Here is a 27,095-nt window from a genome sequence, read left to right on the forward strand (position 1 = left end):
GCACTGCTCCTAATGAAAGGCACTTTCTGGTACTATCATCTTTATACCACAGATTGAGTTTTAAGCCTTCAAAAATTAGATTCAGATGGAGGGGGCTATTGATGCTTCTGGGGACCAGGAATCACTGTCATCCCCTCTACCAGAGCCACCCTGGCCCCAAGCAAGGGCCAGCTCTTGTCCCATGTGAGGCTGGAAGGAGCTGCCGTGAAAAAGTAGGCTGAGTCCCAGATGGGGTGAACATGGACATCCACTGCCATGAGTGAGAACCCCCAACTCCATGGGAGCCTTCTTTTCCTCTTCCCCCATTTCATTGGGTGTGGGACCAAGGCAGGGGCTTTTCCCAGGGCTGTTTTTGCCTTCCAGCCTGCCCCTGATCACTGGCTGCAGCAATCAGCTATACAGCAGTCAGAGCCCCTCCATACCACCATACAACCGATGAACCCCCCCCCCCCACCTGCTGCTGCCTGGCACAACTCCAGAGGCAGCAGAGAGTCTGGCAGTGGTGGTGCTACAGCAGCTGGGCAGTCAGGGGCCCTCTGAAGCAGTCCCCCTCCCTGTGCAGGGCCCAGGGCTGCTAACCCAGTTGTCCCATGGCTAAGACACACCACCACCTGGCTGATTCAGATGATATACATTTATACAGTACAGTGACTTAAGAGATCATTTTAGGTGTGTTGAAAAATCTTGACAATAGTCGATAACAACACATGGTGGGCTACAATGTGGTTATTACTGTCATAGCCATTTTAAGATGCATTCACAATGTTGTTGTTTTTTAAAAAAAGAAGAAAATGCTGATATTATTTGTTGACGCCAATACAAAATTCACCCTATTATTCCAGTGAATCTTCAAGCATCTATGCTGTTCAGAATGCCCATACTCCATAATATTTCACACCCACCCAGCAATTATTGTAAAACTTCTCAAAATATCAGCATCTTGACTGACAAGAGTACCATTCTAAAAAAATGCCCGTCTAGACATCCTAAATGGCACAGCTCGAAACACACTAAACGCTCATCACATTTTAATAGATGGGCTTGTCACAACAGAAGAGAGTCACACCATCATGTCTGTTTGTGCTGTGGTTTGTTTACATTGCCTGGTAAAAATAGTATCGATGTGTCTACCATGAGGCCATAATAGCTTTTATGCGTAAAAAGAGCCACAGTATAAACTCACCAGCTCCTCTGGCAAAAACAAAGAGGTTTCTTTGAGCTATGTAGACAGAGGGCCCAACCACGGCCTAGGGGTCAGGAATGAGCTGCGTGAGAGGCTCTGAGTTTAGAAGCAACCTTCACCAGAATTAGCACTCCCTTAACCAAGTCTGTCAGTAGTCTGATGCATGTGAAAATGGGGGAAAGGGGTAATGTGCACAGGACATCAGAGGAGAGGGGACAGTAGTGGCCTTATCACTTAGTAGGGTAAGGTGGCCCCACATCATAGGAGAAGATTCTGGGTATTCTGTAATGTATGTGATGAATTTTTACTCAGCCCTTCCTCCGATGAGGAGGGGGAGGAGGAGGAAGAAGAAGAGAATGAGGAGGGGGAGGAGGGGGAGGAGGAAAGAAGAGTTGGTTTTTATATCCCTCTTTTCTGTACCCTAGAGTTTCAAAGCATTTTACAACCGCCTTTCCCTTTCTCTGCCCACAACAGGCACTTTGTGAGGCAGGTGGGGCTGAGGGAGTTCTGAGAGAACTGTGACTGACCCAAGGTCACCTAGCAGGCTTCACGTGGAGAAGTAGGGAATCAAACCCAATTCTCCAGATCAGAGTCCACCGCTCTTAACCACTATACCACACTGGCTTTCTCCTACACAGAATAACAGATCAATCCTAAACAGAGTTAGGAAAGCACTGTTAAACATTCTAAATCAGATGACTTCTTGGCAACCAGAAGTCAACCATATTCCTTTGTTCTCATATCTATCTTGTTTGTATATAAAGTAGGGATTTCTGTGTCTATGTCGTTAAGTCACAGCTGATTTATGGCGATCCCATAAGGTTTTTCAGGAGCTGCGGTGGCTCAAGTGGTTAAGACGCTGAACTGCAGGCTGTGAGCTCCCGTCTCTAGTTCCAGCTCCTGCCAACCTAGCAGTTCGAAAGCAAGAAATTGCAAGTAGATAAATAGGTACCACTTCGGTGGGAAGGTAACAGCGTTCCGTGCGCCTTGGTGTTTAGTCATGCCGGCCACATGACCACAGAAACGTCTTCGGACAGAGATGATCACCGCAACCCTAGAGTCGGATTCGACTGGCTTTCGAGCAAGGGAACCTTTACCTTTTATAAGGTTTTTCAAGGCAAGAGACGTTCAAAGGTGGTTTGCCATTGCCTGCCTCTGTGTCAAAGGTGGTTTGCCATTGCCTGCCTCTGTGTACCAGGCAGGTTTTCCTGGTTTGCCAGGTCTGAATGACAAGCTGGTGGGGGACTTACCGGGATGCTCTAGGAGAGGGGAGGGAAGAAGCACACCATGCCTATGTCAGCTCCAGGTGATGTAGGCATGTCGGTGATGGTGGCGGTGACACTCTAGTTTGGGCAAACCTCTATGGTATGAAGCGAATTCTACCATAGAGTTTTGCCCAGAAGCCAGTGCATCGCCCCCCAACATCACCAACGTGCCTACATAACTTCTGGGTAATGTAGGCACACCTTGTTTGGGGTGGTAACTCTCCCCTGCTGGTTAGCCGGCTGGTGCCAAGGGGGAGTGCCAGAAACCGGGGGATCCCCTGTATGCCAGGAGGACCTGGCAACCCTATATTCCTTGGAGGTCTCTCATTCAAATATTAGCCGGGGTCAGCCCTGCTTAGCTTCTGAGATCTGGCTATAAAGTAGGAACGAGGGTCTAATTTTATCATCACACAGAATCCTTTCTGCCACTGTTGCCCCTGGCACTTTTCTTTCTGGCCTGCTCATTTCTGTTATTAAAACTGAGCTGGGGAAAGGGGTGGGGGGTAGATGGTAAACAGATCAAAATGGGGGTTGTTCCAGTGTCTCACACCTGGATGCTCCTCTGGATGTTAAACATAGACCCTCCCCAACTTTTTTGCTTTATCTGTGAGCAGGGGCAGGAGCAGGCAAAGTGGCTGCCACCTTCCTCTCTATCTCAGCTTCGGAATCAGAGCCTCTAAGTAGGGCACTAGGCCAGGAAGCAAAAAAGGAGTGCAGCGGAATATGCAATAAATATTTTATTACATTAATCATAATAAGCTATGCTGTAGTCCTAGCCAAAGAATATTCTTAAATCAACTTTAGAATGTGATTGTAATTTCAGGCTTAGCAGCATGAATCCACAAGACTGTAATTAATATAATAAATCACGCTCTGGGCTTCACTACGGAACCTTGAGATATTTGGCTGATATATGGTTTATAAAATGGCCCATACAGTCCTTTGCCCCTAATTTTTTTTATTACATTGCCAAAGCTAGTGAATCAAAGGTACACGCTTCTGATTTATCTGTAATATCCACCAGAGATGTAAATATACAATGTGTGTAATGAGTTATTGCTGTCAGCTACTAATACCGCAGCAAACCATAGGTACGTCTTAGGGAATCTCATTTCCACATTTCCCCTCTCCTTTGAATGAACATGATAACGTAGCGACTATTGTTACAGAATTCGCTTTTTCAGCCAAGCATCCGTGAAGCCATATTGAGTAAAAAGCTTATGTAGGCCAGTAAATCCTTCGTGAGTGGCGTATCTTGTATTAGAAGTGTGCGATAAGCTTTTCTTATCTAAAATTGAGTGAGCTACGTAGTTTAAATCTGAGCCAATTATTAATTGGCCTTCTTGGAAAGTTCTTATTTTTTCAAATATCTCCTTAATGAAGGTAAGCTGACCCGAATTGGGGGCGTATATTACCGCCAAGGTGACAGTTCTTTCATTCAGCAGTCCTTTTATAATCAGGTATCTTCCGTGAGGATCTTGTATTTTGTCAATAAGGGAAAATTTGTTACGCTTTGAAATTAAAATGAGAACTCCCCGTGCTTTAGATGAACCCGGTGCATCAAAGCACTGAGAGAAATATGAGGACATGAAAAAGAGATTTTTTTGATTTCTTAAATGGCTTTCCATCAGGAAAGCTATATCAGATTTGTGGGATTTTAAGTAATTATGTAGCCTTCTTGCTTTAATAACATTATTAGCCCCTCTGCAGTTGAGTGACAAAATTGTAAGATTATTAGCCATTGAAGTATTTGAAAATGTGATGTGGAGTCCAACCGATGACTACTTTCAACAAGTTGTTTTGTGTATGTGGTATGCCCATATTCGAAAGCGAAGTACTTAAGTGAACAACTATATGTTGAGCCTTTATATTTAGGTGACTCATCCAATAAATACAGCCAAGGTAAGGTTTTATAGCTGAGAACTGATCAGCCAAGAAATTGAACCAACCTTCTTCCTTAAAGTTTAAATACAAAATTATGAAACATAATATATAGGTGTCTTTTGCTGACAATCTAAAGTTTAATATGGATTCTATTGTCAAACACATCCAAAAAATTACCTTGAGAAACCAAGAACCTCTTAAGATTGTTCCAAATAGCCAATTTGTCAGTGGCCTTTTCCTCCTCCTCCCTCCTTCCCTACAGTTTTGAGAACATAAAATCCCGGAGTGACATTGAACACATATATCACAATAAGCAAACCCCTCATCCAAACTTCCATCCCTCCTCCCCCTCCCTTGCCCTCCCCATTCTCTCAACCTCCCTCCCCTCCCCCCATTGCATCTTAACAAATAAACTTTTGCTTTTAAGATAACCTTGGTAAAGCTTACAGAAAAACCTGTGTAAAACAACAACCCCCCTCCCCACTTACATCTGAAATTGTTCTCCCGATCGCTATTCCATCCCCCACCTCCCCCCCATCCCCTCCCAAACCCCTGCAAAACTATCAACCTTACAAGTGCAAACCAGAATGAAAAATGACGTTAGCAACAATAATGTGCACTGAGTGAAAAAGTGTCTACCTAGGTTCAGTCGAGCAGGAACCTCCGTCCCTGCTGCGACTGAACAGAGCCTTAATGGCTCCATCCGAGGAACACTAAAACTCCCCATCCCCCGGAGCTCAGGGACTGAGCTATCCTCAAAAACCCTCCCCCCCCAATTCCAAAAAAAGCATAGAAATATTGGCATAAAGCCAATTTGAGTAATACAGAGCACATGGCAAAGTGTAGGAGAACTGTTAATACATCATCACCTATCGCTTAGTGAAGTCCGCGCGGTCTACAGAAGCCTCTATGGTGCGTTCAAGAGTTCCCCTGTGGAAATCGAACTGGGATTTTGCTGCCTTTTAATGGAGATGTGAATTCCAGTTTTCTTTTGTTTGAGGCTTTGTCACAGTCCATCGGGGCTTGGATACGAAGGGATTTCAGAATCGAACCTCCTCCCTCTAGGTCTTCTATAGTCCAAGACTTTGCATTGCGAATTTGCATTGCTCCCGACTGCAACCATTTATATCTGATACCTGCTTCTGTTAGTTGTTGCACAATCGGTTTGAGTTTCCGTCGAATTGCTAGAGCCTCGGCGGAGATGTCCGGAAAGATCTGAATTTCTTTACCCTGGTAAGCAAACCCTCCTTTGGCACGTGCTAGGTCTAAAAGCTTTTTTTTCGTGCGGTTATCGGCAAGTTCGATAATGATATCTCTTGAGGCCCTCGTACGTTGTGCAAACGGAGAGCCAAGTCGGTATGCTTTCAAGATGAGTGGTGCAACTCCTTCTTCGAGTTGTAAAATCGATGAAAGCCAAGATGCAATGAATATTGCTAAATTGGTGCCAGCTTCCACCTTCTCATCAAACCCTCTAAGTTTAATGTTCCTTTCTCTGATTTTATTTTCAAGCACAATAATTTTTTCCTTCGCCCATTTTTCGTGGGCTTCGAGTTGCCGAATTCCTTCTTGGTTTGCAATTCCGTTATCTAAAGCAGCGTCAGCGGTTGTAGCCACTTCCTCTGGGGCGGGGTTCCCCCCCGGGGGGACTTGGTAGCCCTAGGGGGGGAAACTAGCATTGGGTCAGAAGTAGGGGAAACAAAGTCTCCATGCCTCTGCATCTCTGCTTCTGGACTGATCCAAGTGGGCACCTGCAGCAGCAACTAGTGACCACCCTTTCCACTGTCTGGGCTGCTTGCTCTGGGCCATCAGTGGGGGAAATAGCTACTGTAGAGACCTACTGTAGAAAAAGGGTCAGGCTTCTTCCCTTCCTGAGGGCTGTGGGGGAGGGTTCAGTGTTGCTGGGGGGAAAGAACTGGGTAACTGCTCCCCTCCTCCATCCATCAGACCAAACAGCCCCATAGCTGTTAAAAAAAGAAGACTGTATTCAAAAGAGGCTATTTACACATGAAAACATACACTGTCGTATTGAAAGGGGACCAAATACACTCCTAGACACATATCCAAACTGCTGAAGGATTATTTGGCAAAATATTACTACCGGGGAAACATACCAGATGCATGAGTTTGAATGTCAATAAATGGTTAACAAAATACTGTAACTATACATGAAGAAATTCAAAATATTCAAAAAGCCAAATTCCCGATGAAAACAGATTATGTTACTTGGAATCTTACCATATCACATAGACAGAACCTCATAAGACCTACTTAGATATATGTTGACAGCAGCCAGAGTAATATTTGCAATGAAATGGAAGACAAAAGACTGTTCTACAATAGAGATCTGGAAAGAAAAACTAGCTGAGTATGCAACACTGGCAAAACTAACCAATTATATAAACAAAAGACCACTGAAAGAATTTCTACAGAAATGGCAAGCTTATTACTCATACTATGGGATTCATTTTTTTAAAGTTCTGAAATAACCTGAATATCATATTAAAGGCGATGAAGGTACTGATTATAGTTCCAATACCTGATTCTGTATTCCACTAGTAATTAAATTAGTAAGAATATAATTTAGATTCAGATAAACAATTAAGACAATATTAAGGATTTTACAGCAATTCAATTTTAGCATAGAAGTTTGTTCAACTGTTAAAGATGTAATTTCTTTTATTGTTAATAGATTATTGCTATTTCTGAGAAAATTATATATATAATATATTTTTAAAAACCAAAATACTCCAGTGTTCAAAGGGAGGGGGCTCTGTTGTGTTTTCTTTTCCCCTGTTGCAAGCCACTGAGAGGTAGTAGAGAAATTTCCCAAGGGGTGGGTGAGGATCAAAACATCTTCTCTCAGCCCAGAGAACAGCTGACAGGTGGTGATCTAACCATCCCTATCCGGTACAGGAAACTTCTCAGCTGCATCACAGGGGCTTGAGTTTCAATCTCAAGCCCCCCCAGGGAAACATGCAGCACAGAAAATTCCCACACGGGGGGGTGTTTTTTTGAAAACACTCCTTCTACAATTCAAATACTTACCTGAGCCATAAGGGAGCCAGGTACTGTCATGGCACTGCCCACTTAAGATCCACTGTGGCCCGCATTCACTGTTTGAGTTATGCACCTCTTCTAAATGACAAGTATTGCTCAGCTGTGCATTTCTTTGCGCACCGAATATAAATTGTCCTCATCATTTGCTTCTTCTTCACTCAGTGACTTTTTTTCAAATGCTAACTGTTCACCAGCTATGGATGTAATTCCATTGCTTTGTTTTTTGTTGTTTAAAAAGAGAGGTGCCAGTACTTATACAAAAGATTGCTCCAATTGCCACCAGTTCCCCCCTTCCTCTGCAGATTCCCACTAGGCTGTTCCTGAGGGCCCGGTCTCTCTTTCTCTGGCTGAGTGGGGTGGGCTGGCACACAAGGAGCAGGACTTGGGAGAGCCTGTGAAAAAAGGTACCAGTACTCAGTAAAGGAAAAGGTTCCCTTGCTCGAAAGCCAGTCGAGGCCGGCTCTAGGGTTGCGGTGCTCATCTCCGTTTCAAAGCCAAAGAGCCAGCGCTGTCCGAAGACGTTTCCGTGGTCATGTGGCCAGCATGACTAAGCACCAAGGTGCACGGAATGCTGTTACCTTCCCACCGAAGTGGTTCCTATTTATCTACTTGCAATTTCTTGCTTTCGAACTGCTAGGTTGGGAGAAGCTGGAACTAGAGACGGGAGCTCACTCCGTCATGCGGCACACTTGGGTCTCGAACTGCTGAACTACCGACTTTCCACAGCCTGCAGTTCAGCGCCTTAACCACTTGAGCCACCGCAGCTCCATTACCAGTGCTCAGTACCATCACACAAAAGCCCTGTGTAATTCACTCCCATTGCACTTAAATCCCATGAAAACTTGTAATGCAATAATACGACACCATACAATACAATAATGTCCCTAAACATCTCTCCCCTGCTCTAATCAAGCTGATTACATTTCGCATTGTACCTCTGCATCCTGTCTCCCTTCTTTGCAACACCCCTCCCACATTCTGACTGGGCTAGGATTGCCAGTCCCCAGTTGGTGGAGGGGGATCCCTCAGTTTGGAGCTCCTCCCCTGCTTCAGGGCTATCAGGATGCAGGGGGAAAGGGATGCCAGAAACCCCCCCACCCAGCTGGAAATAAACACAACTTACTGAAAGCAGGGAGGGAAGAAGCAGAAAGTAAATGTGATATGCCTACGTCACCTGGAAGTGATGTAGACATATCAGTGACATGGTGGGGGTGTTGACGCTCTGGTTTTTGGGCAAACTCTATGGTTTGAAGCCGATTTTACCACAGACCGTTGCCCAGGGGTCATTTCATAGAAAAAGAGGTGTAGGAGCTCATTAGCACAACTCATTAGCATAACTTATTTGCATGTGGCACACCCCCTGACATCACCGGAAGTGCGTTGGAAGGCAAGACCCACCGCTCAGGCTCCACTGGACTGTTTTGGATTGCTAGCTATTGGGGGGGGGGGGGGGACATGCAGATCTGTCCTCGCAGAGGAGGGAGAGCTTGTACCTGAATAAAACTTGGTCTTAAAGGTGCCACTGGACTGTTTTGAACTGGGGGGGCTCTGCAACTTACCTGGCTGCTTTTTGCTCTGATTGAGGGCTGCTGGGAGCAGGGGGCGGGGCTTGTTGCATGTGCCTGCACCCTGGGCTCTTTACTGCCAGAGCTCCACTCCTGTGCGCTCATGCAGGAAATGACCCCTGCCTTTGCCCAAAAACCAGAGCATAGCCCCCAGTGTCACTGGTGTGCCTATGTTACTTCCAGGTGACGCAGACACATCACTGTTTATTTCCAGCTATGTCACTTCCCACTCCCGGAATGCTCCCTCCATCCCCCGCCCACAGACCTGGCAACCCTGATAAGGTCTCAGGGATCTCCATTCCTACTTGTACCTGATGAAGGGAGCTTTAACTCTTTAAAGCTCATACCCCAAAAACCTTGTTGGTCTCTAAGGTGCTGTGGGACTTGAATCTTAGCTATTCTACTGCAGACCAACACAGCTGTCCTCTGAAACTACAATAAGTATAATTGTCTTTAACAACTCGTTGTTAGCGTTGCTATACAGATCAACTCTTCTTTTTGAACTGACCTCCAAATTTAAACTCAGGAGCTTGCTTATTCTTATTTTAGTGGTGTACAGGGGTCATTTCCTGCAGGAGCGCACAGGAGCGGAGCTCCGGCAGTAAGGAGCCCAGGGGGCGGGCACATGAAACAAGCCCCGCCCCCTGCTCCCAGCAGTCCTCAGTCGGGCCACGAGGAGCAAGAAGCAGCCAGGTAAGTTGCAGAGCCCCCCCCCCGGCCCACCTTCAGGTACAAGCTCTCCTTCCTCTGTGAGGGCAGATCTGCTGCCCAATAGCTAGCAGTCCAAAACAGTCCAGTGGAGGCTGAGAGGTGGGTGTTGCCTTCTGACACACTTCCAGTGATGTCAGTGGGTGTGGCATATGCAAATAAGTTATGCTAATGAGCTCCTGCACCTCTTTTTCTACGAAATGACCCCTGGTGGGTGTGTGTGTGTGTATATACACACACACACACCCACCAGGGGTCATTTCGTAGAAAAAGAGGTGCAGGAGCTCATTAGCATAACTGGGGCAATAAAACCCCCCCCCCCCCGGCTTCATCTGGGCCAACAGCAGCAGAAATTGAATAAACTGAAATCACCTCAGAAATTTTTATTATTCGCATGATGTAGCACAAATCATAGTCCGGCATTATGTGGATGAGCCTGGGGGTAATGAACTCTCCCCCTCCCTCCCTCCATCCCCTTATATACAATGTTCTCTCCCTTGCCTCCTGTTTCAGGACATATCACAATTTGTATTTGCACCTAAACTGGCAAACTGTGCTTTGTGCTTTCTCTCCAGACCAGAAATGGAACCCACATTTCCCAAGTCTGCTTTAGAGGACGGGATTGCCAGTTCAGATAGTGAACTTTTGATTACCGACCCCCCCCCCAAGTGATAGGATGGGAACGGGGCCATGGGTCAGCAGTAGAGTGCCTGCTTTGTATGCAGAAGGTCCCATGCTTAATCCCCAGCATCTTCTGTTAACAAGTGATAAGTAGCAGGTAATGTGAAAGAATTCTGAGACCCCGGAGAGCCACTGCAAGCCAGAGCAGACAATACTGACCTTGATAGACCAGTCCTCTGACTCAGTATAAGGGAATTTAAGTAGGGCTGCCAAGTGGGGGTGGGTAAAGCCCCGCTTCGGAGGCCCAATTTCCGCCGTGGCAGAATCAGGCCCCGGGGGGAACTCTGCCCCCCCGAAGCGCAGCGTGGCTGTGTCACCAGAGGTGACGCAACCACGTCAATCACGTTGGGGGCATGGCCCCGATCGTCGGAGGGAAAACTCTATGGTTTTCCCTCCGACGATCGGGGCTATGCCCTCAACGTGATCGACGTCACGCGTCACTTCCGGTGATGTGCTGGAGGTGTGCGCGTGCATCAACGGAGAGCTCCCGGAGCCCGGCGAGGCTCCCCCACCGGTAGGAAAAATCAACTTGGCAACCCTAAATTTAAGGTATTCGTGAGAAGGGAGCCTGCAGCCTGAGGACTGCTCATGTAACACCAGACCACAGGCTGGCATTCCAAAGGAGATTCATGTGTTCCAAATGAGGAAATGTTGCATGTATTTTATTTATTACAAAATGTATTACAAAATTCCGCCTTTCTGCCCTCACAAGGGCCACCAAGGCAGCTAATAGGTATAACCATCTTATATACAGAGTCCAGTCCTCATTTAGATACAAAGTAATAAATATTTATACTTTTATCTAAGGGTAAAAATGGAATTATACTGATTGTTATTACCAATGCTTCCTTTGCCAGGACGGCAATCACAGGCAGGGAGGCAGAACTCAGTGCAACTAGAAAATGCAGAAGGTAAATAATAAGGATGAAATCCACACAGAGAACAGCATGCGGAGGCCTGGCTGAAGGGAGACTGCCAAGAGAAACCTCTCTGCCTCTTCATTTTCTTTCCCTGAACTTCAGTTAATCATCTGAGTTACACAGGAAATGCCCTATCTCATTTTACTGAGATGACTGCACTGATGGGTGGAGGGGGGGGGGGGATGACAAATGTTCGGATTGTCAAGCAAACAGTTGTCAGAATCCCATAAGGAAATCCCAGTATTCATAGTCGCTTATCTTGCTGTCAGGATCTACTGGCAGCAGTATAAATAGATGCGTTAACAGGATAAGGGATGGTGTATATGTTGGAGGGGGGGGGAGGGCAAAGATCACTTGAGCCTGAGAAACCCAAAATACATAATTTTTCATTTCTTCTCAAAGGTTGAATCTGCCTCCACCGCTTTTGTATATTATAACGGAAACGTAGAAAAGAGCTGCCATGTTCCCCTGAAGAATTAACCTCAGCCACTTATAAAGGAACTCAACAGGTTTATCTACATAATATACAACTTGGGCCTAGAGAGCTTGTCACTGTAGGGCTGCCAACCTCCAGGTGGGCCCTGGAGATTGCCTGGAATTACAACTGACCTCCAGACTACACAGATCAGTTCCTCAGGGGGAAATGGCTGCTTTGGAGGGTGGAGTCTATGGCATTATATATCCCATTGAGGTCCTCCCTAACCCCAACCTCATCCTCCCAAGACTCTACCCTGGAATCTCCAGGAATTTCCCAACCCAGAGTTAGGATTGCCAGGTCCATTGGAAATGCCAGCGGGGGTGGGGGATGTTCCGGGAGCTGGAAGCATTGTTGTGCGACGTGGCTACATCATCCGGAAGTGGCGTAGACACATTGGGGGCGACGCTCTGGTTTTGGGGCAAAACTCTATGGTGAAATCAGCCTCAAACCATTGAGTTTTGCCCAAAAACCAGAGTGCTGCCACCCCCACGTCACCAACGTGCCTATGTTACCTCTGGGTGATGTAGGCATATTGTGTTTATTTCTGGCAACGTTGCTGGGGGGGGGTCCTCCTGGCGAGCAGGAGCCTATAAAACTAGGGGATCTCCTGCCCATGGCAACCCTACCCAGAGTCGGCGATCCTCCTAAGTGCAACGACTCCAGTAGCCATCTTGGAGCCACAACACAGCTTCTCCCTCCCACCACCAGGAGGCAGACGCCCTCTCCTCCAAACATTCACTCTTCATTATCTGTTATCATCCTTATGATACATTTATATTACAGTTAAAATAGATCTTAAAGTATATTGCAGAGTGGGGAAATCTGTTACCTACAGCAAATAAAACTGGATTTCTCCCATCTGAGCCTTAAAAAGGGTTTCTTCATATCTCTTGATTTTAAAGGCTTGTAATTTGATTCAGATCATGGCAACTCTACAGAACATATTGTCTAGTTAGAATATCTCTGGTCTGCCTCTTCAAGAAATCTTGCACAAGGAGGCTAAGAACAAATAAAACAATTGTGTGATTAATTTAAAACAATTCGTAATGATCAATAATATATTTATATAGTTTTATATGTATATTTTCTTATAGTAATCCTCTTTTAAGGTATTGTTTTATGCCAATAAAGGCTAACTGACTGACTGACTGACAATAATATTCCATCAGTAAAATTCCAACAATATAGGTGCCATCCATGTAAGTTTCATGAGCCATGTAAGCATGACACCATTGGTCTATCAAGGTCAATATTGTCTACTCTGACTGGCAGTGGCTCTCCAGGGTCACAGGCAGAGGGTTTTCACATCACCTACTACTTGATCTGATCTGGATGGCCCAGGCAAACCCAACCTTTCAGATCTCAGAAGCTCAATGGTGTTGGCTCTGATTACTACTCGGATGGGAGACTGCCAAGGAAGTCCAGGTTTGCTACGCAGAGGCAGAGCAACAGCAAACTACCTCTGAACGTCTCTTGCCTTGAAAACCCTACGAGGCCACCATAAGCCGGCAGTGACTTGGTGGCACTTTGCACCCAAACATACACTACCCAATTCTTTTAAATGGAGGTGCCAGATATTGAACCCACAATCTCCTGTATTTCAAGTTATTGCTCTACACTGAGACAAGGCACCTCATCTTAATAAGAACACATGAAATAAGAGATAAGTGCCTCATCCCATATATGCCTCGGAGAGCGTTTCGCTCTGAGAGTCAACATCTCCCGGTGATCCCTGGCCCAAAGGATGTCCGCCTAGCCTCAACCAGGGTCAGGGCTTTTTCTGCCCTGGCCCCCACTTGATGGAACATGCTCCCTATTGAGATCAGGGCCTTGCAGGATCTTATGCAATTCCGCAGGGCCTGCAAGATGGAGCTGTTCTGCCAGGCCTTTGGCTGAGACAGCGGGCATCCACATATGCTCCCCCCCGAGGTTGTGATCTCCCACCTACTGATAACTGGCCATACCTAGTTACATCAATGGGCCAGATTCTCCCTACGGCAAGCATGACTACCGATTTTATATGTTTTAATGTATTTTAAATTTTATTGTATTTATTAAAATGTTGTAACCCGCCCTGAGCCCGTTTATGGGATGGGCGGGATATACATGCGAATAAATAAATAAATAAATCATTAATCAAACTATCAAGGTCAATATTGTCTAACTGGTCGTGGCTCTCCACAATCTCAGGCTGAAGTCTTTCACATCACCTACTACCTGATTCTTTTGTCTGGAGATGCTGGACATTGAACTTGGGACCTTCTGTGTGCAGATGTTCTACTACTGAGCCATCGCCTCTCCACAGCTGGGGAGCCACTACAGAGAAATACTTGATCCTAGCTGTCACGTGCAGGGCTGCCAGGCCCCTGGTTAGGGTGGGGCATCCCCTGCCCCCCACTCCTATTGCCTGCCACCACTTAGGGAATTTAAAACACACCAAAAAACCCCAGGATGCCAGCTGCAGGATGCCATAGAATTTCTAGTGATTCCTACAGCCACCAGTTTGTCAATTCCAATTTTTTTACTGGAAGTGATGCGACACCACAGCCAGTGTTGTAGTCCCCTCACCTCATATCCCCACCAACAGCCCACACACCAGTTGCCAGCCACTGCCTGACAAACCCTAGTCACATGCCTCACCATTAGCAGCATTAGTAGGGCTTGTGATAATTATTTTAGTTGGTGGGAAGGATAGTATGGCAGAAGGAACCCTAGTCCCAAGCCATTTAGGACTTGAAAGGTGAGCGCCAGCACTTGAATTGTGCCTGTAACGGACAGGCAGCCAAAGCAGATCTTTCAGCACAGGGGTGATATAATTCTTATATCTGTCCTCCGTAACAATCTGGCAGCGGCATTGTGGACCAACTGAAGTTTCCAGGCAGTCTTCGAAGGCAATATTATAACAGTAACCTAATCTGGGTGTGATGAGCATTTGCATCACTGTGGCCAAGTCACTCTTCAAGGAATGGCCACACCTGGCATATCAGCCAAAGTTTACAAAAGTCACTAAGTGCCATGATGAAGACCTGAGCTTCCATTGATAAGCCAGGATCTGGCTGCTCTCCTAAGCTACACACTCTAGGGATGCCATTCCCCTGCTGTGGGTGGGGCAATTCCACAGTTTTTCAGGCTACTGCCTGCTGCCAGCCAACTGACCGGTGGGGGAAATCCCACCCCCAAAATGCGATGTGCTGACATCACGCAGAAGTGACATCATCACGTTTGCGACACTGCATGGTGACACTCTGGTTTTGGGGCAAGATTCTATGGTTTGAGGATGATTTTTGTTACGTCGCTCGCTTAACAAAGCAGTCGGAGAATGATTCAGCAAGAACACAACTTTATTCTTCAGCTCGAACACAACTCCAACACGGATCAACATCTGATAGCCAGAACAGCCTTTACATTGCAGCTGTCCTGCTTTTAAACATTCCCGGCTAATGTAGCCACACCCACTGCACACATATCAACCTATGAGGTTGCATAGATAAGGTCCAATCATATTAGTTCCCACTCAGGGAGCTTGCTTGAAGTGATTGGCTTGTTACTTCCTGGGCTAGCAATACTATTGGATGGATTTGGATCCTAGCCCAGGACGAAGCTTAACATAACAGTTCAGTTAGATGTTTCACAACATGTCATGCATTCAAGGCAGCTTTGCATACACTACAATTTTACCATACAGTTGCATCACTGTATGGTAAACCAGAGCATCACTGTGTGATGTGGCTGACGTGATAACAGCAGTTCCATATGATGTCAGCATGTCGCGGCACTCCACCCCCACTCCCAGAAGGTCCCTCCCCTGCCAGCATGATCATCGGACCTGGCAACCCTAACACACTCGGTCTTTAAGGAGAAATGCAACTCCCTCCAGGACAGGCTAATTCCTTGTCTCTACAAATGGCTTTATCAAAGACAAAGAGCACCTCAGTCTTGTCTGGACGGAGCTTCATCTTACTGGCCCTCATCCATCCCGTTGTCTCCTGCAAGTTCAAGACTTCCACAAACCCACCAGATTCTTCTGTTACCAAGAAACAGAACTGGGCGTCATCTGCATAGTTGTGACTCCTCATTCCAGACCCCTGAAAAATCCTTCCCAGCAGTTTCATGTAGATATTAAACAGCCAAAGAGCCACAGGATAAATGCCCGGGGTTACGCAACAGACCCTCAGCATCATGTAACGAAGTGCCCCTGGTCTACAACTGAACCAGCATTTCCAAAGTGATACCATGACTGATGGCTTTCAAAAAAAAACATACCTAGTTACATCAATGGGCCGGATTCTCCCTACGGCAAGCATGACTACCGATTTGACTGACATAATCAGTCAAAGCAACCAAGGCCATTTTTGACCAAACCCCTGGCTTGAATCCAGATTGCAATGGGTATAGCTAATCCAATTCTTCCAAGACTGCCTGAAACTGCACAACCACCAAATGTCTGAGAACTTCGCCCAGAAACAGGATACTGGCAACTGGAACACAGTCATTCAAGTCCATGGACGCTTTCTTCAGGAGCAGCTTCATAACTTCCTCCTTCAAGATGACAGGGCCAAGCCCTGCCCTTAAGGAGGCACTTATAACCTCCCAGGCCCACCTGACCAACCCATCCTGGCTTGATACTATCAGGCAAGAGGGGAAAACATTAGTTCTAAATGGGCCACACATTTTGAAGCAGTATGTCCATTTCTTGGGCTGGGCCTCATCAACTCAGTCTTCCATACAACTAGGACAAGACTGTGCTTTGATTTCATCCCAAGAATGAACCAACAGTGATGTCTGCTGTGGTGGTTTTGAGAAATTTTATCCACAAAATTCCTCACAATCAAGGAACACTTTGTTTTTGGATATTGTTCTACAATGCAATTGGATATATCAGTACTTCTGCAGAATATCCCACGTATGTATGTGTCACCCAACAGAATCTGTGAAGTTGGCTTGTCTACAAAATTGCTTGATTACCAGCAGGATTCCTTTCTGTCTGGTGCCAGCTGTTATAGAACACTTAGGATGCAGGAAGGTGCAAAGCAGTATCTTTTAAGAATCTATATTTTGGAATCCTTTGTTGGAATGCAGAATTGCAAGTAGTTTTTACATAGCTGCCCCTGCTGAAGTAAGGTAGCACCTTAAGCAGCCCACTCTGCAGTGGTAGCATAGACTGTAATTTTAACAAAAGCTTCATTTAAACGTCATTCATGATTTCTGGGCCATGAGAAAAAACTAATCATAAAATATACAAAAATATACGTGTGTGTTTATTCAACATAAATTAAAATAACAAACAAGGGCCCATTCATACCTCATATAAAACTATAAAAACATACAAGGGCTAATAAGATAGACCTAATAAGATAGACCTAACGCGTTTCGGCATAGACTGTAATTTTAATAAAAGTTTCATTTAAACGTCATTTATGATTTCTGGGCCATGAGAAAAAAACACCATCTCCCCCACATTTACTAAAACAGAAATATTTCTTTTTCAAAAATGATGTATCAGGGAGTTAATGTTATATTCAGCTCTGCAGCAGAACTAGGCTCAGCTTATAGAGTGAATACTTAGTGACTTCTGAACTCCCCTATTTCAAGCAGGAGAGAAAGAAAGAGCACATCCGATTAATCTGCAACAGTGGTTTAATTGTTCATTTGACCATCACCATCTCGAAATGACCCTGAAGGCTATCTCCAGCAACTGACTTAGCCAAGAGCTGTCCATCCTGCTGTTCATAATCATAAAGGCAAAACTCTATGGGCCAGGAGTGCTTGTTCACAGAGAGTTCTGGAAAGATACTGAGATGTTATGTAAGGTTTTGCTACTGCCTCTCGCACAGCGGATTGCCTTGCAACAATGCAAGGAAGACACTGCTGTTTCTGTACTTGCATAGTGTTATATCCAGAATTACTTTGATTTCTCTTGGAAGGGTCTCTGTGTCCCTTTGTTAACTTAGATGTGAAGTACATCCTCTCCCTGAGGATTTGGAGCTGATAATGTACTTGTTACCAAAGGAAGTGCTACATAGATTCACAGAGGCTCTGGTTTCTCCCTCCTTGCAGCCAGCTCAGTCTCTCCCCCCCCACCCCTTGGCTCTGCCCTCCCCTTCTGGATCCACCTCTTGCAGCTGGCTCCATCCTCCCTCCCCTGTTCCTCCTGGTGGTGGATGCAGCAACATACTACGTACAATTCTGGCTTATTACAGCAACTCCAAAATAAAGTTAAAAGAAAAAGATTGATCTAAATTGCAGCCATAGCGGGGCCTATTGTGCATATCTGCCTATCTGCACAGGGGCCAGACCCTGAATATTAGGTTCAGGGATAAAACGAGCATCGTAAGCACTTTCTGCCATACATAAGATTAAACAAGCAAGGAATCTTGGTGTATTGGTTAGAAGCATGGACTCTAATCTGGGAGAACCGGGTTTGATTCCCCACTCCTCCACATGCAGCTGCTGGTGTGACCCTGGGTCAGTCAAAAGTTCTCTCCGAGCTGTTCTCTCAGGGGCAGTTCTCGAAAGAGATCTCTCAGCCCTACCTATCTCCCAGGGTGTCTGTTGTGGGGAGGGGAAGGGAAAGGAGATTGTAAGCCACTCTGAGACTCCTTCGGGTAGTAAAGGGCTGGGTATAAAGACAATCTCTTCTCTTCTTCGTGGCATCAGTGATCAAGGGTTGGATAGTTCCCAACTAGATCTGTCTGGACCTTTGCAATACAATGTAAATGACAGAACTCAATAGGGGTTATAACACCTCCAGAACACCATCTTGGTTTTATGAATTGAGTGATCAGTGGAGCACCGATGTTTTATTGATTGTATTGTATTCTATTACTGCACTTTTTATACTGTTTTTACTGTTTTAACCTGGCATTTATGCCCTTGTTAGCCGCCCTGAGCCTTCGGGGAGGGCGGGATACAAATCCAAAAATAAATAAATAAATAAAAACAAAGGCTTAACATAATGAATATTTCACAATGCAACACAAAGAGGCCATTACGGACCCTGCCCCCGTCACTGAAATCAGCTATGCATCATTTGGTTAACATGAACACACATACGCATGAGTCAGAGCCTTGGTTTATCAAGTCTACTCTGACTAGCAGCGGCTCTCCAAGGCCTCAGGCAGGGGTCTTTGACATCACCTACTTGTGATCCTTTTAGCTAGAGTCAGAGGGGTTGAATCTGGGACCTTCTGCAAGCAAAGCAGATGCTCTACCACCGAGACATCCTCCCAACAACAACTACATAAAGCATTTCAGGAGGGAAGGTTTAAGCATTTGCTAGAGATTTTGGAGGCATTTTGAATAGTCAGAATTACAAAAGATCAGAATATAAACTTATTTCTAAGTTTAATAGTCTTTTTACTGCATAGTTGCTTAGATAACCGAGGATATAAAACTGATGAACGGAAAATTTTTATTTTCATCATAAAAGGATTGTGATGGACTTTGGTTAGTCAAACTTCCATCCAGGAAGTTTGCCATACAACAGGATTCTAAAGATCATATTAAAAAATCACTCTGCATTTGAAATGAATCACTTTTTTTTTGTTCAACACAATTTATGTCTGAGGCATTCAAAAACAAATATTCAAGACAAGCATTCTCTTTTCTCAGTTGATAAAACACCTGCCATTTGTAAACATCTATTTCTGCAGCTAATTGTGTTTGCACAATTATATGTACAACAAGGGAACAACATGAAGGATATAAGGCATAGAGATATTAAACAAACAAAAAAATCCCCTACTAGCTCAACAGTAATATTAAACATTTTAAAGTACTCAAATCAGATAAAGCTGCAACATTAGAAAAAATGTGACGTCAACATCCACTGCACAAAAGCATAAAACTTACAAGAGTGGAAGAGAAATATTAAGTTAACACTGTAATCCTATGCACACTTATCTGGTAGTAAGCCCCACTGAATAAAGTAGCACTTTTGTCTACAGTGCCTAGGATAGTACTGTAAATCCACTCAGTTTGTAAAAAAAGAGAGCCAGACCCCCAGCATTAGGATTGTCAGGCCACAGCACCAAACCCCCAGGCGGAACTGGGAAGCAGCTTGGCACACTGGTAGCCCATATGTGCACTTACATCACTTCTGGTAAAAAAAACCCATAAGTGACATAGGGCTGCAATCATATGCACAATGAGACCAGACATAGGTGTGAATGCCGGGTGGATTTAAAGGGCGCGATGAGACAACATCTGGGGAGCGTCCCGCACCCGTTGGCAGCCCGTTCTGCTCCGCTGCAGAAGCAGAGTTAAAAAACACTGGGGAAAATCCGGTAGTAAATGGGTTGCAACGGGTCACAGACGGACTTTCCCGTGTCTGATCACTCCAGCACGCTCTCATGGCGTCAGGATGGTCTGATCAGGCCATCCCGACTCTGTGCCATTGTTTTCCCCCCCTTCACAGTATGTGCATCATTGCAAACTCCATAGGGAGTCCTCGGTACGGAGATGCGATTAATCGATCCCTCAGTTAAGCACATGGGGGGGAAACAGCACACACACACACACAAAAGACTCACCTGCAGTTGCATCTGATCACACGCTGACGGACTGCGCCCGCAGCTTCAAAGGGACGTGTGATAGTGCAACTGTGGGTCAAATTCCTCCGAAGGAAATAGCCTCGCTCCCCCCCGCCCATTTTTTTCTGGCGCGTGCAACCACAACTATAGGGGATGCTCTAGCATTTTGCAAAAGCTCTGTGGTTTTGCCATAGAGTTTTTTGCAAAATGCTAGACAGTCCATCACAGTCCCTTATATCGCTTACAGTTTTTACCAGAAGTGATGTAGACACACTAGCTTGCATTTGTTCCCCCGTCTCCTCCTGTCACCGCCTGAAGTGCTGGCGGGCAGTGAGAGGGAATACCAAGAGGGCTCCCACTATTGCAAGAGGCCTGGCATCCCTACCTAGCATTTGTATCAAGACTAGATCATCCAGAGGCCTCACTCTCTTTGCTGATCACAGAAGCTGATGTTGCATATTTCTCTTCCATTTTGTGCCTGAAGAAGGTGGGCTCTGGGACATGGGTACATATAATCCCTGAACACACACACACAAACACACACAAAAAGGAGATTGACCACTTACAATAAGAGTTCAGAATGTAATGTCATTTGGTTTTGACTTGATACGGGCGTTTTTTGTTCAGTATAATTGCCAGGAGTTTTTAGTGAGGCAGAGTTAAAAGACATCACAGCAATCTTGAAGTGTTTTGCTACCATCCTCAAAGAAGCACCTGAAGTTCTCCCAAATAACAATAGCTCTCCAGACTGCCAAGAGCCGTTCCCCTGGAGGAAATGGCAGTTTTGGAGGCTGGACTTTATACCACAAATTGTAGGAGAAACAGAATTCTTACAGGGACACCATATTCCCACTGAAGTCCCTCCCCTCCATAAACTCCATTTTCTCCTAGCACGCGCCCCCCCCCCAATTTCCCAAGCTGCTGTTGGCAAGCCTGTCAGAAAGGTCAATCAGGTCCTGTTCAGAGTTTCCTTGGTATTTGAAGTATGGTAAGAGTCAGACAGACAGAGACAGATTCTAATTTCTGCTTAAGGCAATAGCTGTATGAGCAGTACTGGATGGACGGACTGACGGACACAGGGGCCACTTCCACACTGTCACTTTTGTCACTAATTTTTCCCTATTGCTTTGGCCCCCCCCCCCCTTCCACCTGAAGCAATAGGGACAAACGAGTGCCAAAAATGACAGTGCGGAAGTGGCCAGACAGAAAGAAAGAACTCATTTCAGACTTAATATAAAAGCATAGTTTAATTCAGGGCTATTTTTGGGCAGGAACGCACAGGAACGGAGTTCCGGCTGGCTCCCAAGTTGACCATGCCCAGCAGGAACACATTAGCATAATAGGCCACACCCAACATGATAAGCACTAAGCGATTTTTCACACTGGAACTTACTACCTTTGCATTAATCAAGTCATTCCCAAACAGCACCAATTCTATACCAATGTTAATACTTTCTTGCATACTTATTTGAATTGCCCCCTTTAGCAGCAGTACTTGAATCGTGCTAAAACTTTGACCTTCGGAACACGCACTGAATCCTTTTTTTTTTTTTTTTAAAGCCCACACCCGAAATGACTATGTCTCAAGAAGCATTGTGAAAGTTCTGATACCTGGCATTGTCTGTGCCGCTGGCTCGGTGGTGAGGTTGGGAGCTGCGCTTGGCTGCTGCTGGCTAGAGCTCACTTCTGGCTCTGTGCTAACGGAAGGCGACAACGCTACATCACTGGGAACCTGATTCGGTGCAGGCTGGAGGAGATCCTCCGAGGCGGCTTGCTCCTCTTGCCCAGGAAGCTGCAAAGCCGATAGAGGAATGCTTATCTGTTTGCCGGCGTTGGAAGTGCTGGCTGGCATCTGGAGGGCGACCTGAGGGTTGGCCACTGGGGTGTTACCAGGCCCTCTGCTTGGAGAGGCCAGAGTTACTTTGGGAGGCTTTTGAACGACTGGGCGTGATACGACAGATGAAGAGGCAGAGACGCTTTGCAGATCAAATTCAGCACCAAGCGAGGGGGAGGTATGGGGAGTTGGCTTAGGGGGCACAGGGTAGGAAGCTCCGGGGTGAGTTTTGGGTTTTGACATTTGCGTCAACGACAAGGCAGGCCCATCAATGCCACCGGTAATCTCTGCATTAGCCACGATATAATAATCCTCGGGGATTTCTTGCTTGATTTTTTTTACTATAGCATCACCACTGCTGCCATCAACTGCCTGAGATCCTGAATGAAATGAGGAGGATGGACTCAGGCCTGGCCTTTTACGGGAAATGGTTTGAGTTCTTTGTGGATGAGGTTCAAAGTCACTGTCTTCATCTGTCACCGAGGACTCACACACCATGTCGAACAGTGTCGCTTCATCTTCATATTCCTCCACGGTTTCATCTAATTCAGAAGGCTCACTGCAGTAGGAGAAATCACAGGAATCTCTGGTTCGGTTACAGTCCAGCTTCGTTTTCCCTGGCCTTCCAGAGTACCGTTCCACAGGGCTGGTTTGTGTGTCTGATGTCACGCCTATGATGCTGGGACTGTTCGAATGGAAGCTTCTGTTGTCCCACGCTTTCCTGTGAGCCAGCCCTACAGGTCGCCGTGAGTGGCCAGTGATAGGCATGGCCTGCACTGCAGCCCCACATAGCTGTTAGGTTGCCATGGGACCCCTCTGACAGTAGATGTTTGAGATTTGGAATGAGACTACAAATGGTTCCATGACTGTGGGCCCAGCTGACCAGTTTAGAAAGGTTTTCAGAGGAAGTGTGAAGGCAGTCCTCCATGGTAATGGTACGGCCACCGTTGTTTCGTTCCTAGAGCGTAAAGAAGAAAGCTTTAGGTCGGAACAGAGGTTTGTAACTATGTGCAGTTGAATCTAAATTCCAGTTTGACATATGCAAACAAATGAGGGGAATGAGATGTGGTTTGTTTCTTTGCACAAAAAAATGTACAAGAAGAAAATAACCATAGTAAATCATAGGTAAATAACCATTGGGCTTTACGTCATAGCACAGTTGTTTATATTTTTATATAGCTCAGTGTTTTTACACTACATAGGAAAGAACTGGGAGTAGCATAGATATATAGGATGCACTCAACTAAAATATGCTTAATGCTAGAGTCCTCTGCTCACTTACTTGAAAGTAAGTCCCACTGAAATCAACAGCATTGACTTCTGAGTGGATATGTTTAGGACCAAGTTCTTAGACATGCAGGCTGTAAGCAATGGGACTGAAGTGCGTTTGGTTATGGACATGATCCACTTAAAATTAAACAATCTTAGGTCCCAGAGATTTCAATCATGGACTTGTTATATGGAAGATGGCTGGAAAATGCTCAGCTTAAGGTAAGGTTGCTAACCCCTAAAACCCAGAATTCGGGGTGGAGCTTGGGGGTGAATTCTTCTGGTTCAGGGAGTAAGTCCCAGAGCAGATCTGATACAGAAACTCAGTCCAGGGGTCCAGGGACAGGGCTTAATCATGACTGGCAGGTCCAAAGATGCAACTCCAGGACAACAGCCCTCTAAAAACGGACTGGGGATGGTGTGCCTAGGGTTTCCAGGTCCCTTCTGCCCACTGGCATGGGGGGGGGTAGGGTTGCCAGATCCAGGCTGGGAAACTCCTGGGGATTTGGTGATGGAGCCTGAGGAGGAGAGGGACCTCAGTGGGGTGATTAACACATGGAATTCACTGCCACAGGAAGTGGTGGCGGCTACAAGCATGGACGGCTTCAAGAGGGAATTAGATAAGCATATGGAAGCATATGGAGCAGGGGTCCATCAGTGGCTATTAGGTATAGATAGGGGCTCTGGGGCAAGTGATGCTCTGTCTTCTTGGTGCTTGGGGGGGTCAACAGTGGGAGGGCTTCTAATGTCCTGGCCCCACTGGTGGGCCTCCTGATGGCACCTGGTATTTTTGGCCACTGTGTGACACAGAGTGTTGGACTGGATGGGCCTTTGGCCTGATCCAACATTGGTGTCTCTTATGTTCTTATGTAGTGGGGTACAATACCACAGAATCTACCTTCCAAAGCATCCATTTTCTTCAGGGGAACTGATCTCCGTAGTCTGGAGATGAGCTGTAATTCCAGGGGATCCCCAGGTCCCACCTGGAGGTTGGCATCCCTAGGTATGGCCCTTGTATTTGGCACCTAGCCCAGAAGTAAGGAAACAACCCAGGCCAATTTCATTCTGGCCAGTTGGCAATCATACCTGGAGTAAGATTGAATTAGTTTTGGATTTACTCTGAAAAACAAATTTAGCACAATTTTGTGGTAAATCTTTTTTCTGGACTCTAATCCTTCAGCCTGCAGGTAGAACAACATTAATTCAATCCTTCCCCAACAACAACAACAACCCCCCCGCAAAATTATCGCCAGGTAGAATAGTTGTAGTTGTTGACTATAACAACAGCAACAGGAACTTAATTATATCTCATCTTTCTTACTGAGTCTCAAAACGGATTACAAGATATGAAAGGCCATTCAATCAGTCAGCAAAGACCTCCAGTAAACAATGTAATCGGACTATGATTATAGAACTGGAAAACAGTGCAAACAAAAAAAAGTCAACAAAACCTGTCTGCTGCACGACATAACAATGAAGAAAGAAGGTTACAAAGGCAGAGGACAATGTCCTAAAAATGGTGGTGACAGGTACAATAAACGTTGCAAGAGATTAAAGTACCGTCCCTTATAGTAGTGATCTTCTGAGCTGTTCCATTATATTGTGGCTCTAATCTTTTTGTAAAATGACAGAAGTGTGGGGGCCTTCCTGAACCCTTCAGGCAGGGCGTTTGACAAAGTGGGAGCCACCACAGAGAATCCGGTGTGAACAGGCAGTTGCTATTTGCAGAGGACACACTCTCCATATAAGTGACTGTCATTTTGGTGCCATTCACATTCCATTTAGCCTTTTTTTTCCATTCTCTGGTCCAAAACACCCTTCCTCCCATTTATCAAACCTCTTGGCTGCATTTTATTTGATGCTCCTGCTCTTGTGAGAATTCATTACTGTTCCAAGTTCAATTTTATTTATTACTCAGTATGTTGCAGTAACTGCTTTAAAATTCATTTTGCCTGCGTTTATCCTCAAAGCAGTCGTAACTGCAGGTTACTTTTTTTAAATTAATGTGCTGTAAATTGCTTCAACTGTGCAGTGGCATGCTCAAAAGAGAACGCCTAGTCCTACTCCTCTTATCAGGCTGCTATAGCTTGGAGAAACGACAATTGAGGGGTGACGTGACAGAGGTTTACAAAATTATGCATGGGATAAAGAAGGCAGAGAAAGAAGTACTTTTCTCCCTTTCTCACAACACAAGAAGTTGTGGGCACTCAATGAAATTGATGAGCAGTAGGCTTAGAACAGAGAAAAGGAAGTCCTTCTTCACCCAAAGAGGAATTAACACATGGAATTCACTGCCGCAGGAAGTGGTGGTGGCTACATGCCTAGACAGCTTCAAGAGCAGATTAGATAAACATATGGAGCAAAGGTCCATCAGTGGCTATTAGCCACAAGGTATGGATGGAACGCTATGTCTGGGGCAGTAGTGCTCACTGCTCTTTATTCTTGGTGCTTGGGGGGCAATAGCGGGAGGGCTTCTGGAGTTCTGGCCCCACTGCTGGACCTCCTGATGGCACCTGGTTTTTGGCCACTGTGTGACACAGTGTGTTTGACTGTGTTATGTATGCAGCTGCCACACAGTGACCACAAGAAAGACAGGAGCTTGGCTCCAGAAAGACAATGGGACCTAGGATCCTAGTCCCCCCCCCCTAGCTGACCAATGGGCTCCTTGGCGGGAAATTCAAACCCTCCAATGGAGTGGGAGGCCCGGGGACGGGAGTGTATATAATTGGCATTGCAGGGCCGTTGTGTGTCTCTTGTTAAGTACTGAATAAACGTGTGCCCGGCATGTCATCGTCTGAGTCTTCCATGCGGCGAACCCAGTACTTTTCAGACTGGATGGGCCATTGGACTGGTCCAACATGGCTTCTCTTATGTTCTCATGTTCTAATGATACAGCATCACCAGTAGGTAATGTCTTAAACAGCTTTCTTTCTTTCTTTCTTTCTTTCTTTCTTTCTTTCTTTCTTTCTTTCTTTCTTTCTTTCTTTCTTTCTTTCTTTCTTTCTTGTGATATTTTAATAAAGTATTTTGTTTTCCATTAATGTAAAGCCCTGTGCACTTCCACATTCCTTCCAATCTACCACTATCGTTCTGCTAACATTGGCAGCTCTTCAGGGAACTCTGCTTCTTTGCCAAGAACGGCATGGCAGTTTCAGCTACAAGTGCCTGCTCAACATGTGTCGAACAGATTGCAAACAGATTGCTTGGGAAAATGGCTTCTGTCAGAATTTGCCAAAAAAAAGGGGACATTTCTCCTGAAAGATGGTTAGGGTAGTATTTGCCCAAAATAATAAACCCAGATGCTTTATAAATCTCTACCAGAATTGTCTTCCATTTACCTTATGCTAGAAACAGGAAGGCTGATGAATAAATTGAAAACAGGGAGATGGAGGAGAGTTGTGTTATTTTTTTACTCCCCCCCCCCATTTTTCCAGTGGAAAAATGGATGGTGGGTATATGGATTATCTCCTGTGAATACTTTCATTTCAAAACAATGACTAAAATGCTTTTTAATATAAGACTTCTTATTAGATGTCTCATCTGACTGATCACATCGACTTACACTGTATAACCTGCCTTGAGTCTCAATGAGAAAGTCAGACTATAAATACATTAACATTTTAAAAATCTTAAAATAGTGAAGTTGAAGCGTTATAACACAATGTATTGCATGTATTTCTGTTTTCCTTCTGTGAACAATTTCCCACATGCCTTTCAAAA

At 45.4% G+C, this 27,095-nt stretch overlaps 1 protein-coding gene across 1 annotated transcript in view; it reads right to left on the minus strand.

The window, feature by feature from the left end:
* The window catches only part of KIAA1958 (KIAA1958 ortholog), a 48,664-nt gene extending 25,630 nt beyond the window's left edge, over positions 1-23,034 (minus strand). Inside the window, 2 exon segments of the mRNA XM_015406234.1 lie at positions 21,884-22,818; positions 22,820-23,034. Of these exon segments, the coding sequence (XP_015261720.1) occupies positions 21,884-22,818; positions 22,820-23,034 (1,150 nt within the window).
* Between the last annotated feature and the right edge of the window lie 4,061 nt (positions 23,035-27,095).

The sequence above is a fragment of the Gekko japonicus genome, unplaced genomic scaffold (genome assembly GCF_001447785.1).
Source record: "Gekko japonicus isolate JY-2015 unplaced genomic scaffold, Gekko_japonicus_V1.1 scaffold1346, whole genome shotgun sequence".
In the NCBI taxonomy this organism is placed as follows: domain Eukaryota; kingdom Metazoa; phylum Chordata; class Lepidosauria; order Squamata; family Gekkonidae; genus Gekko; species Gekko japonicus.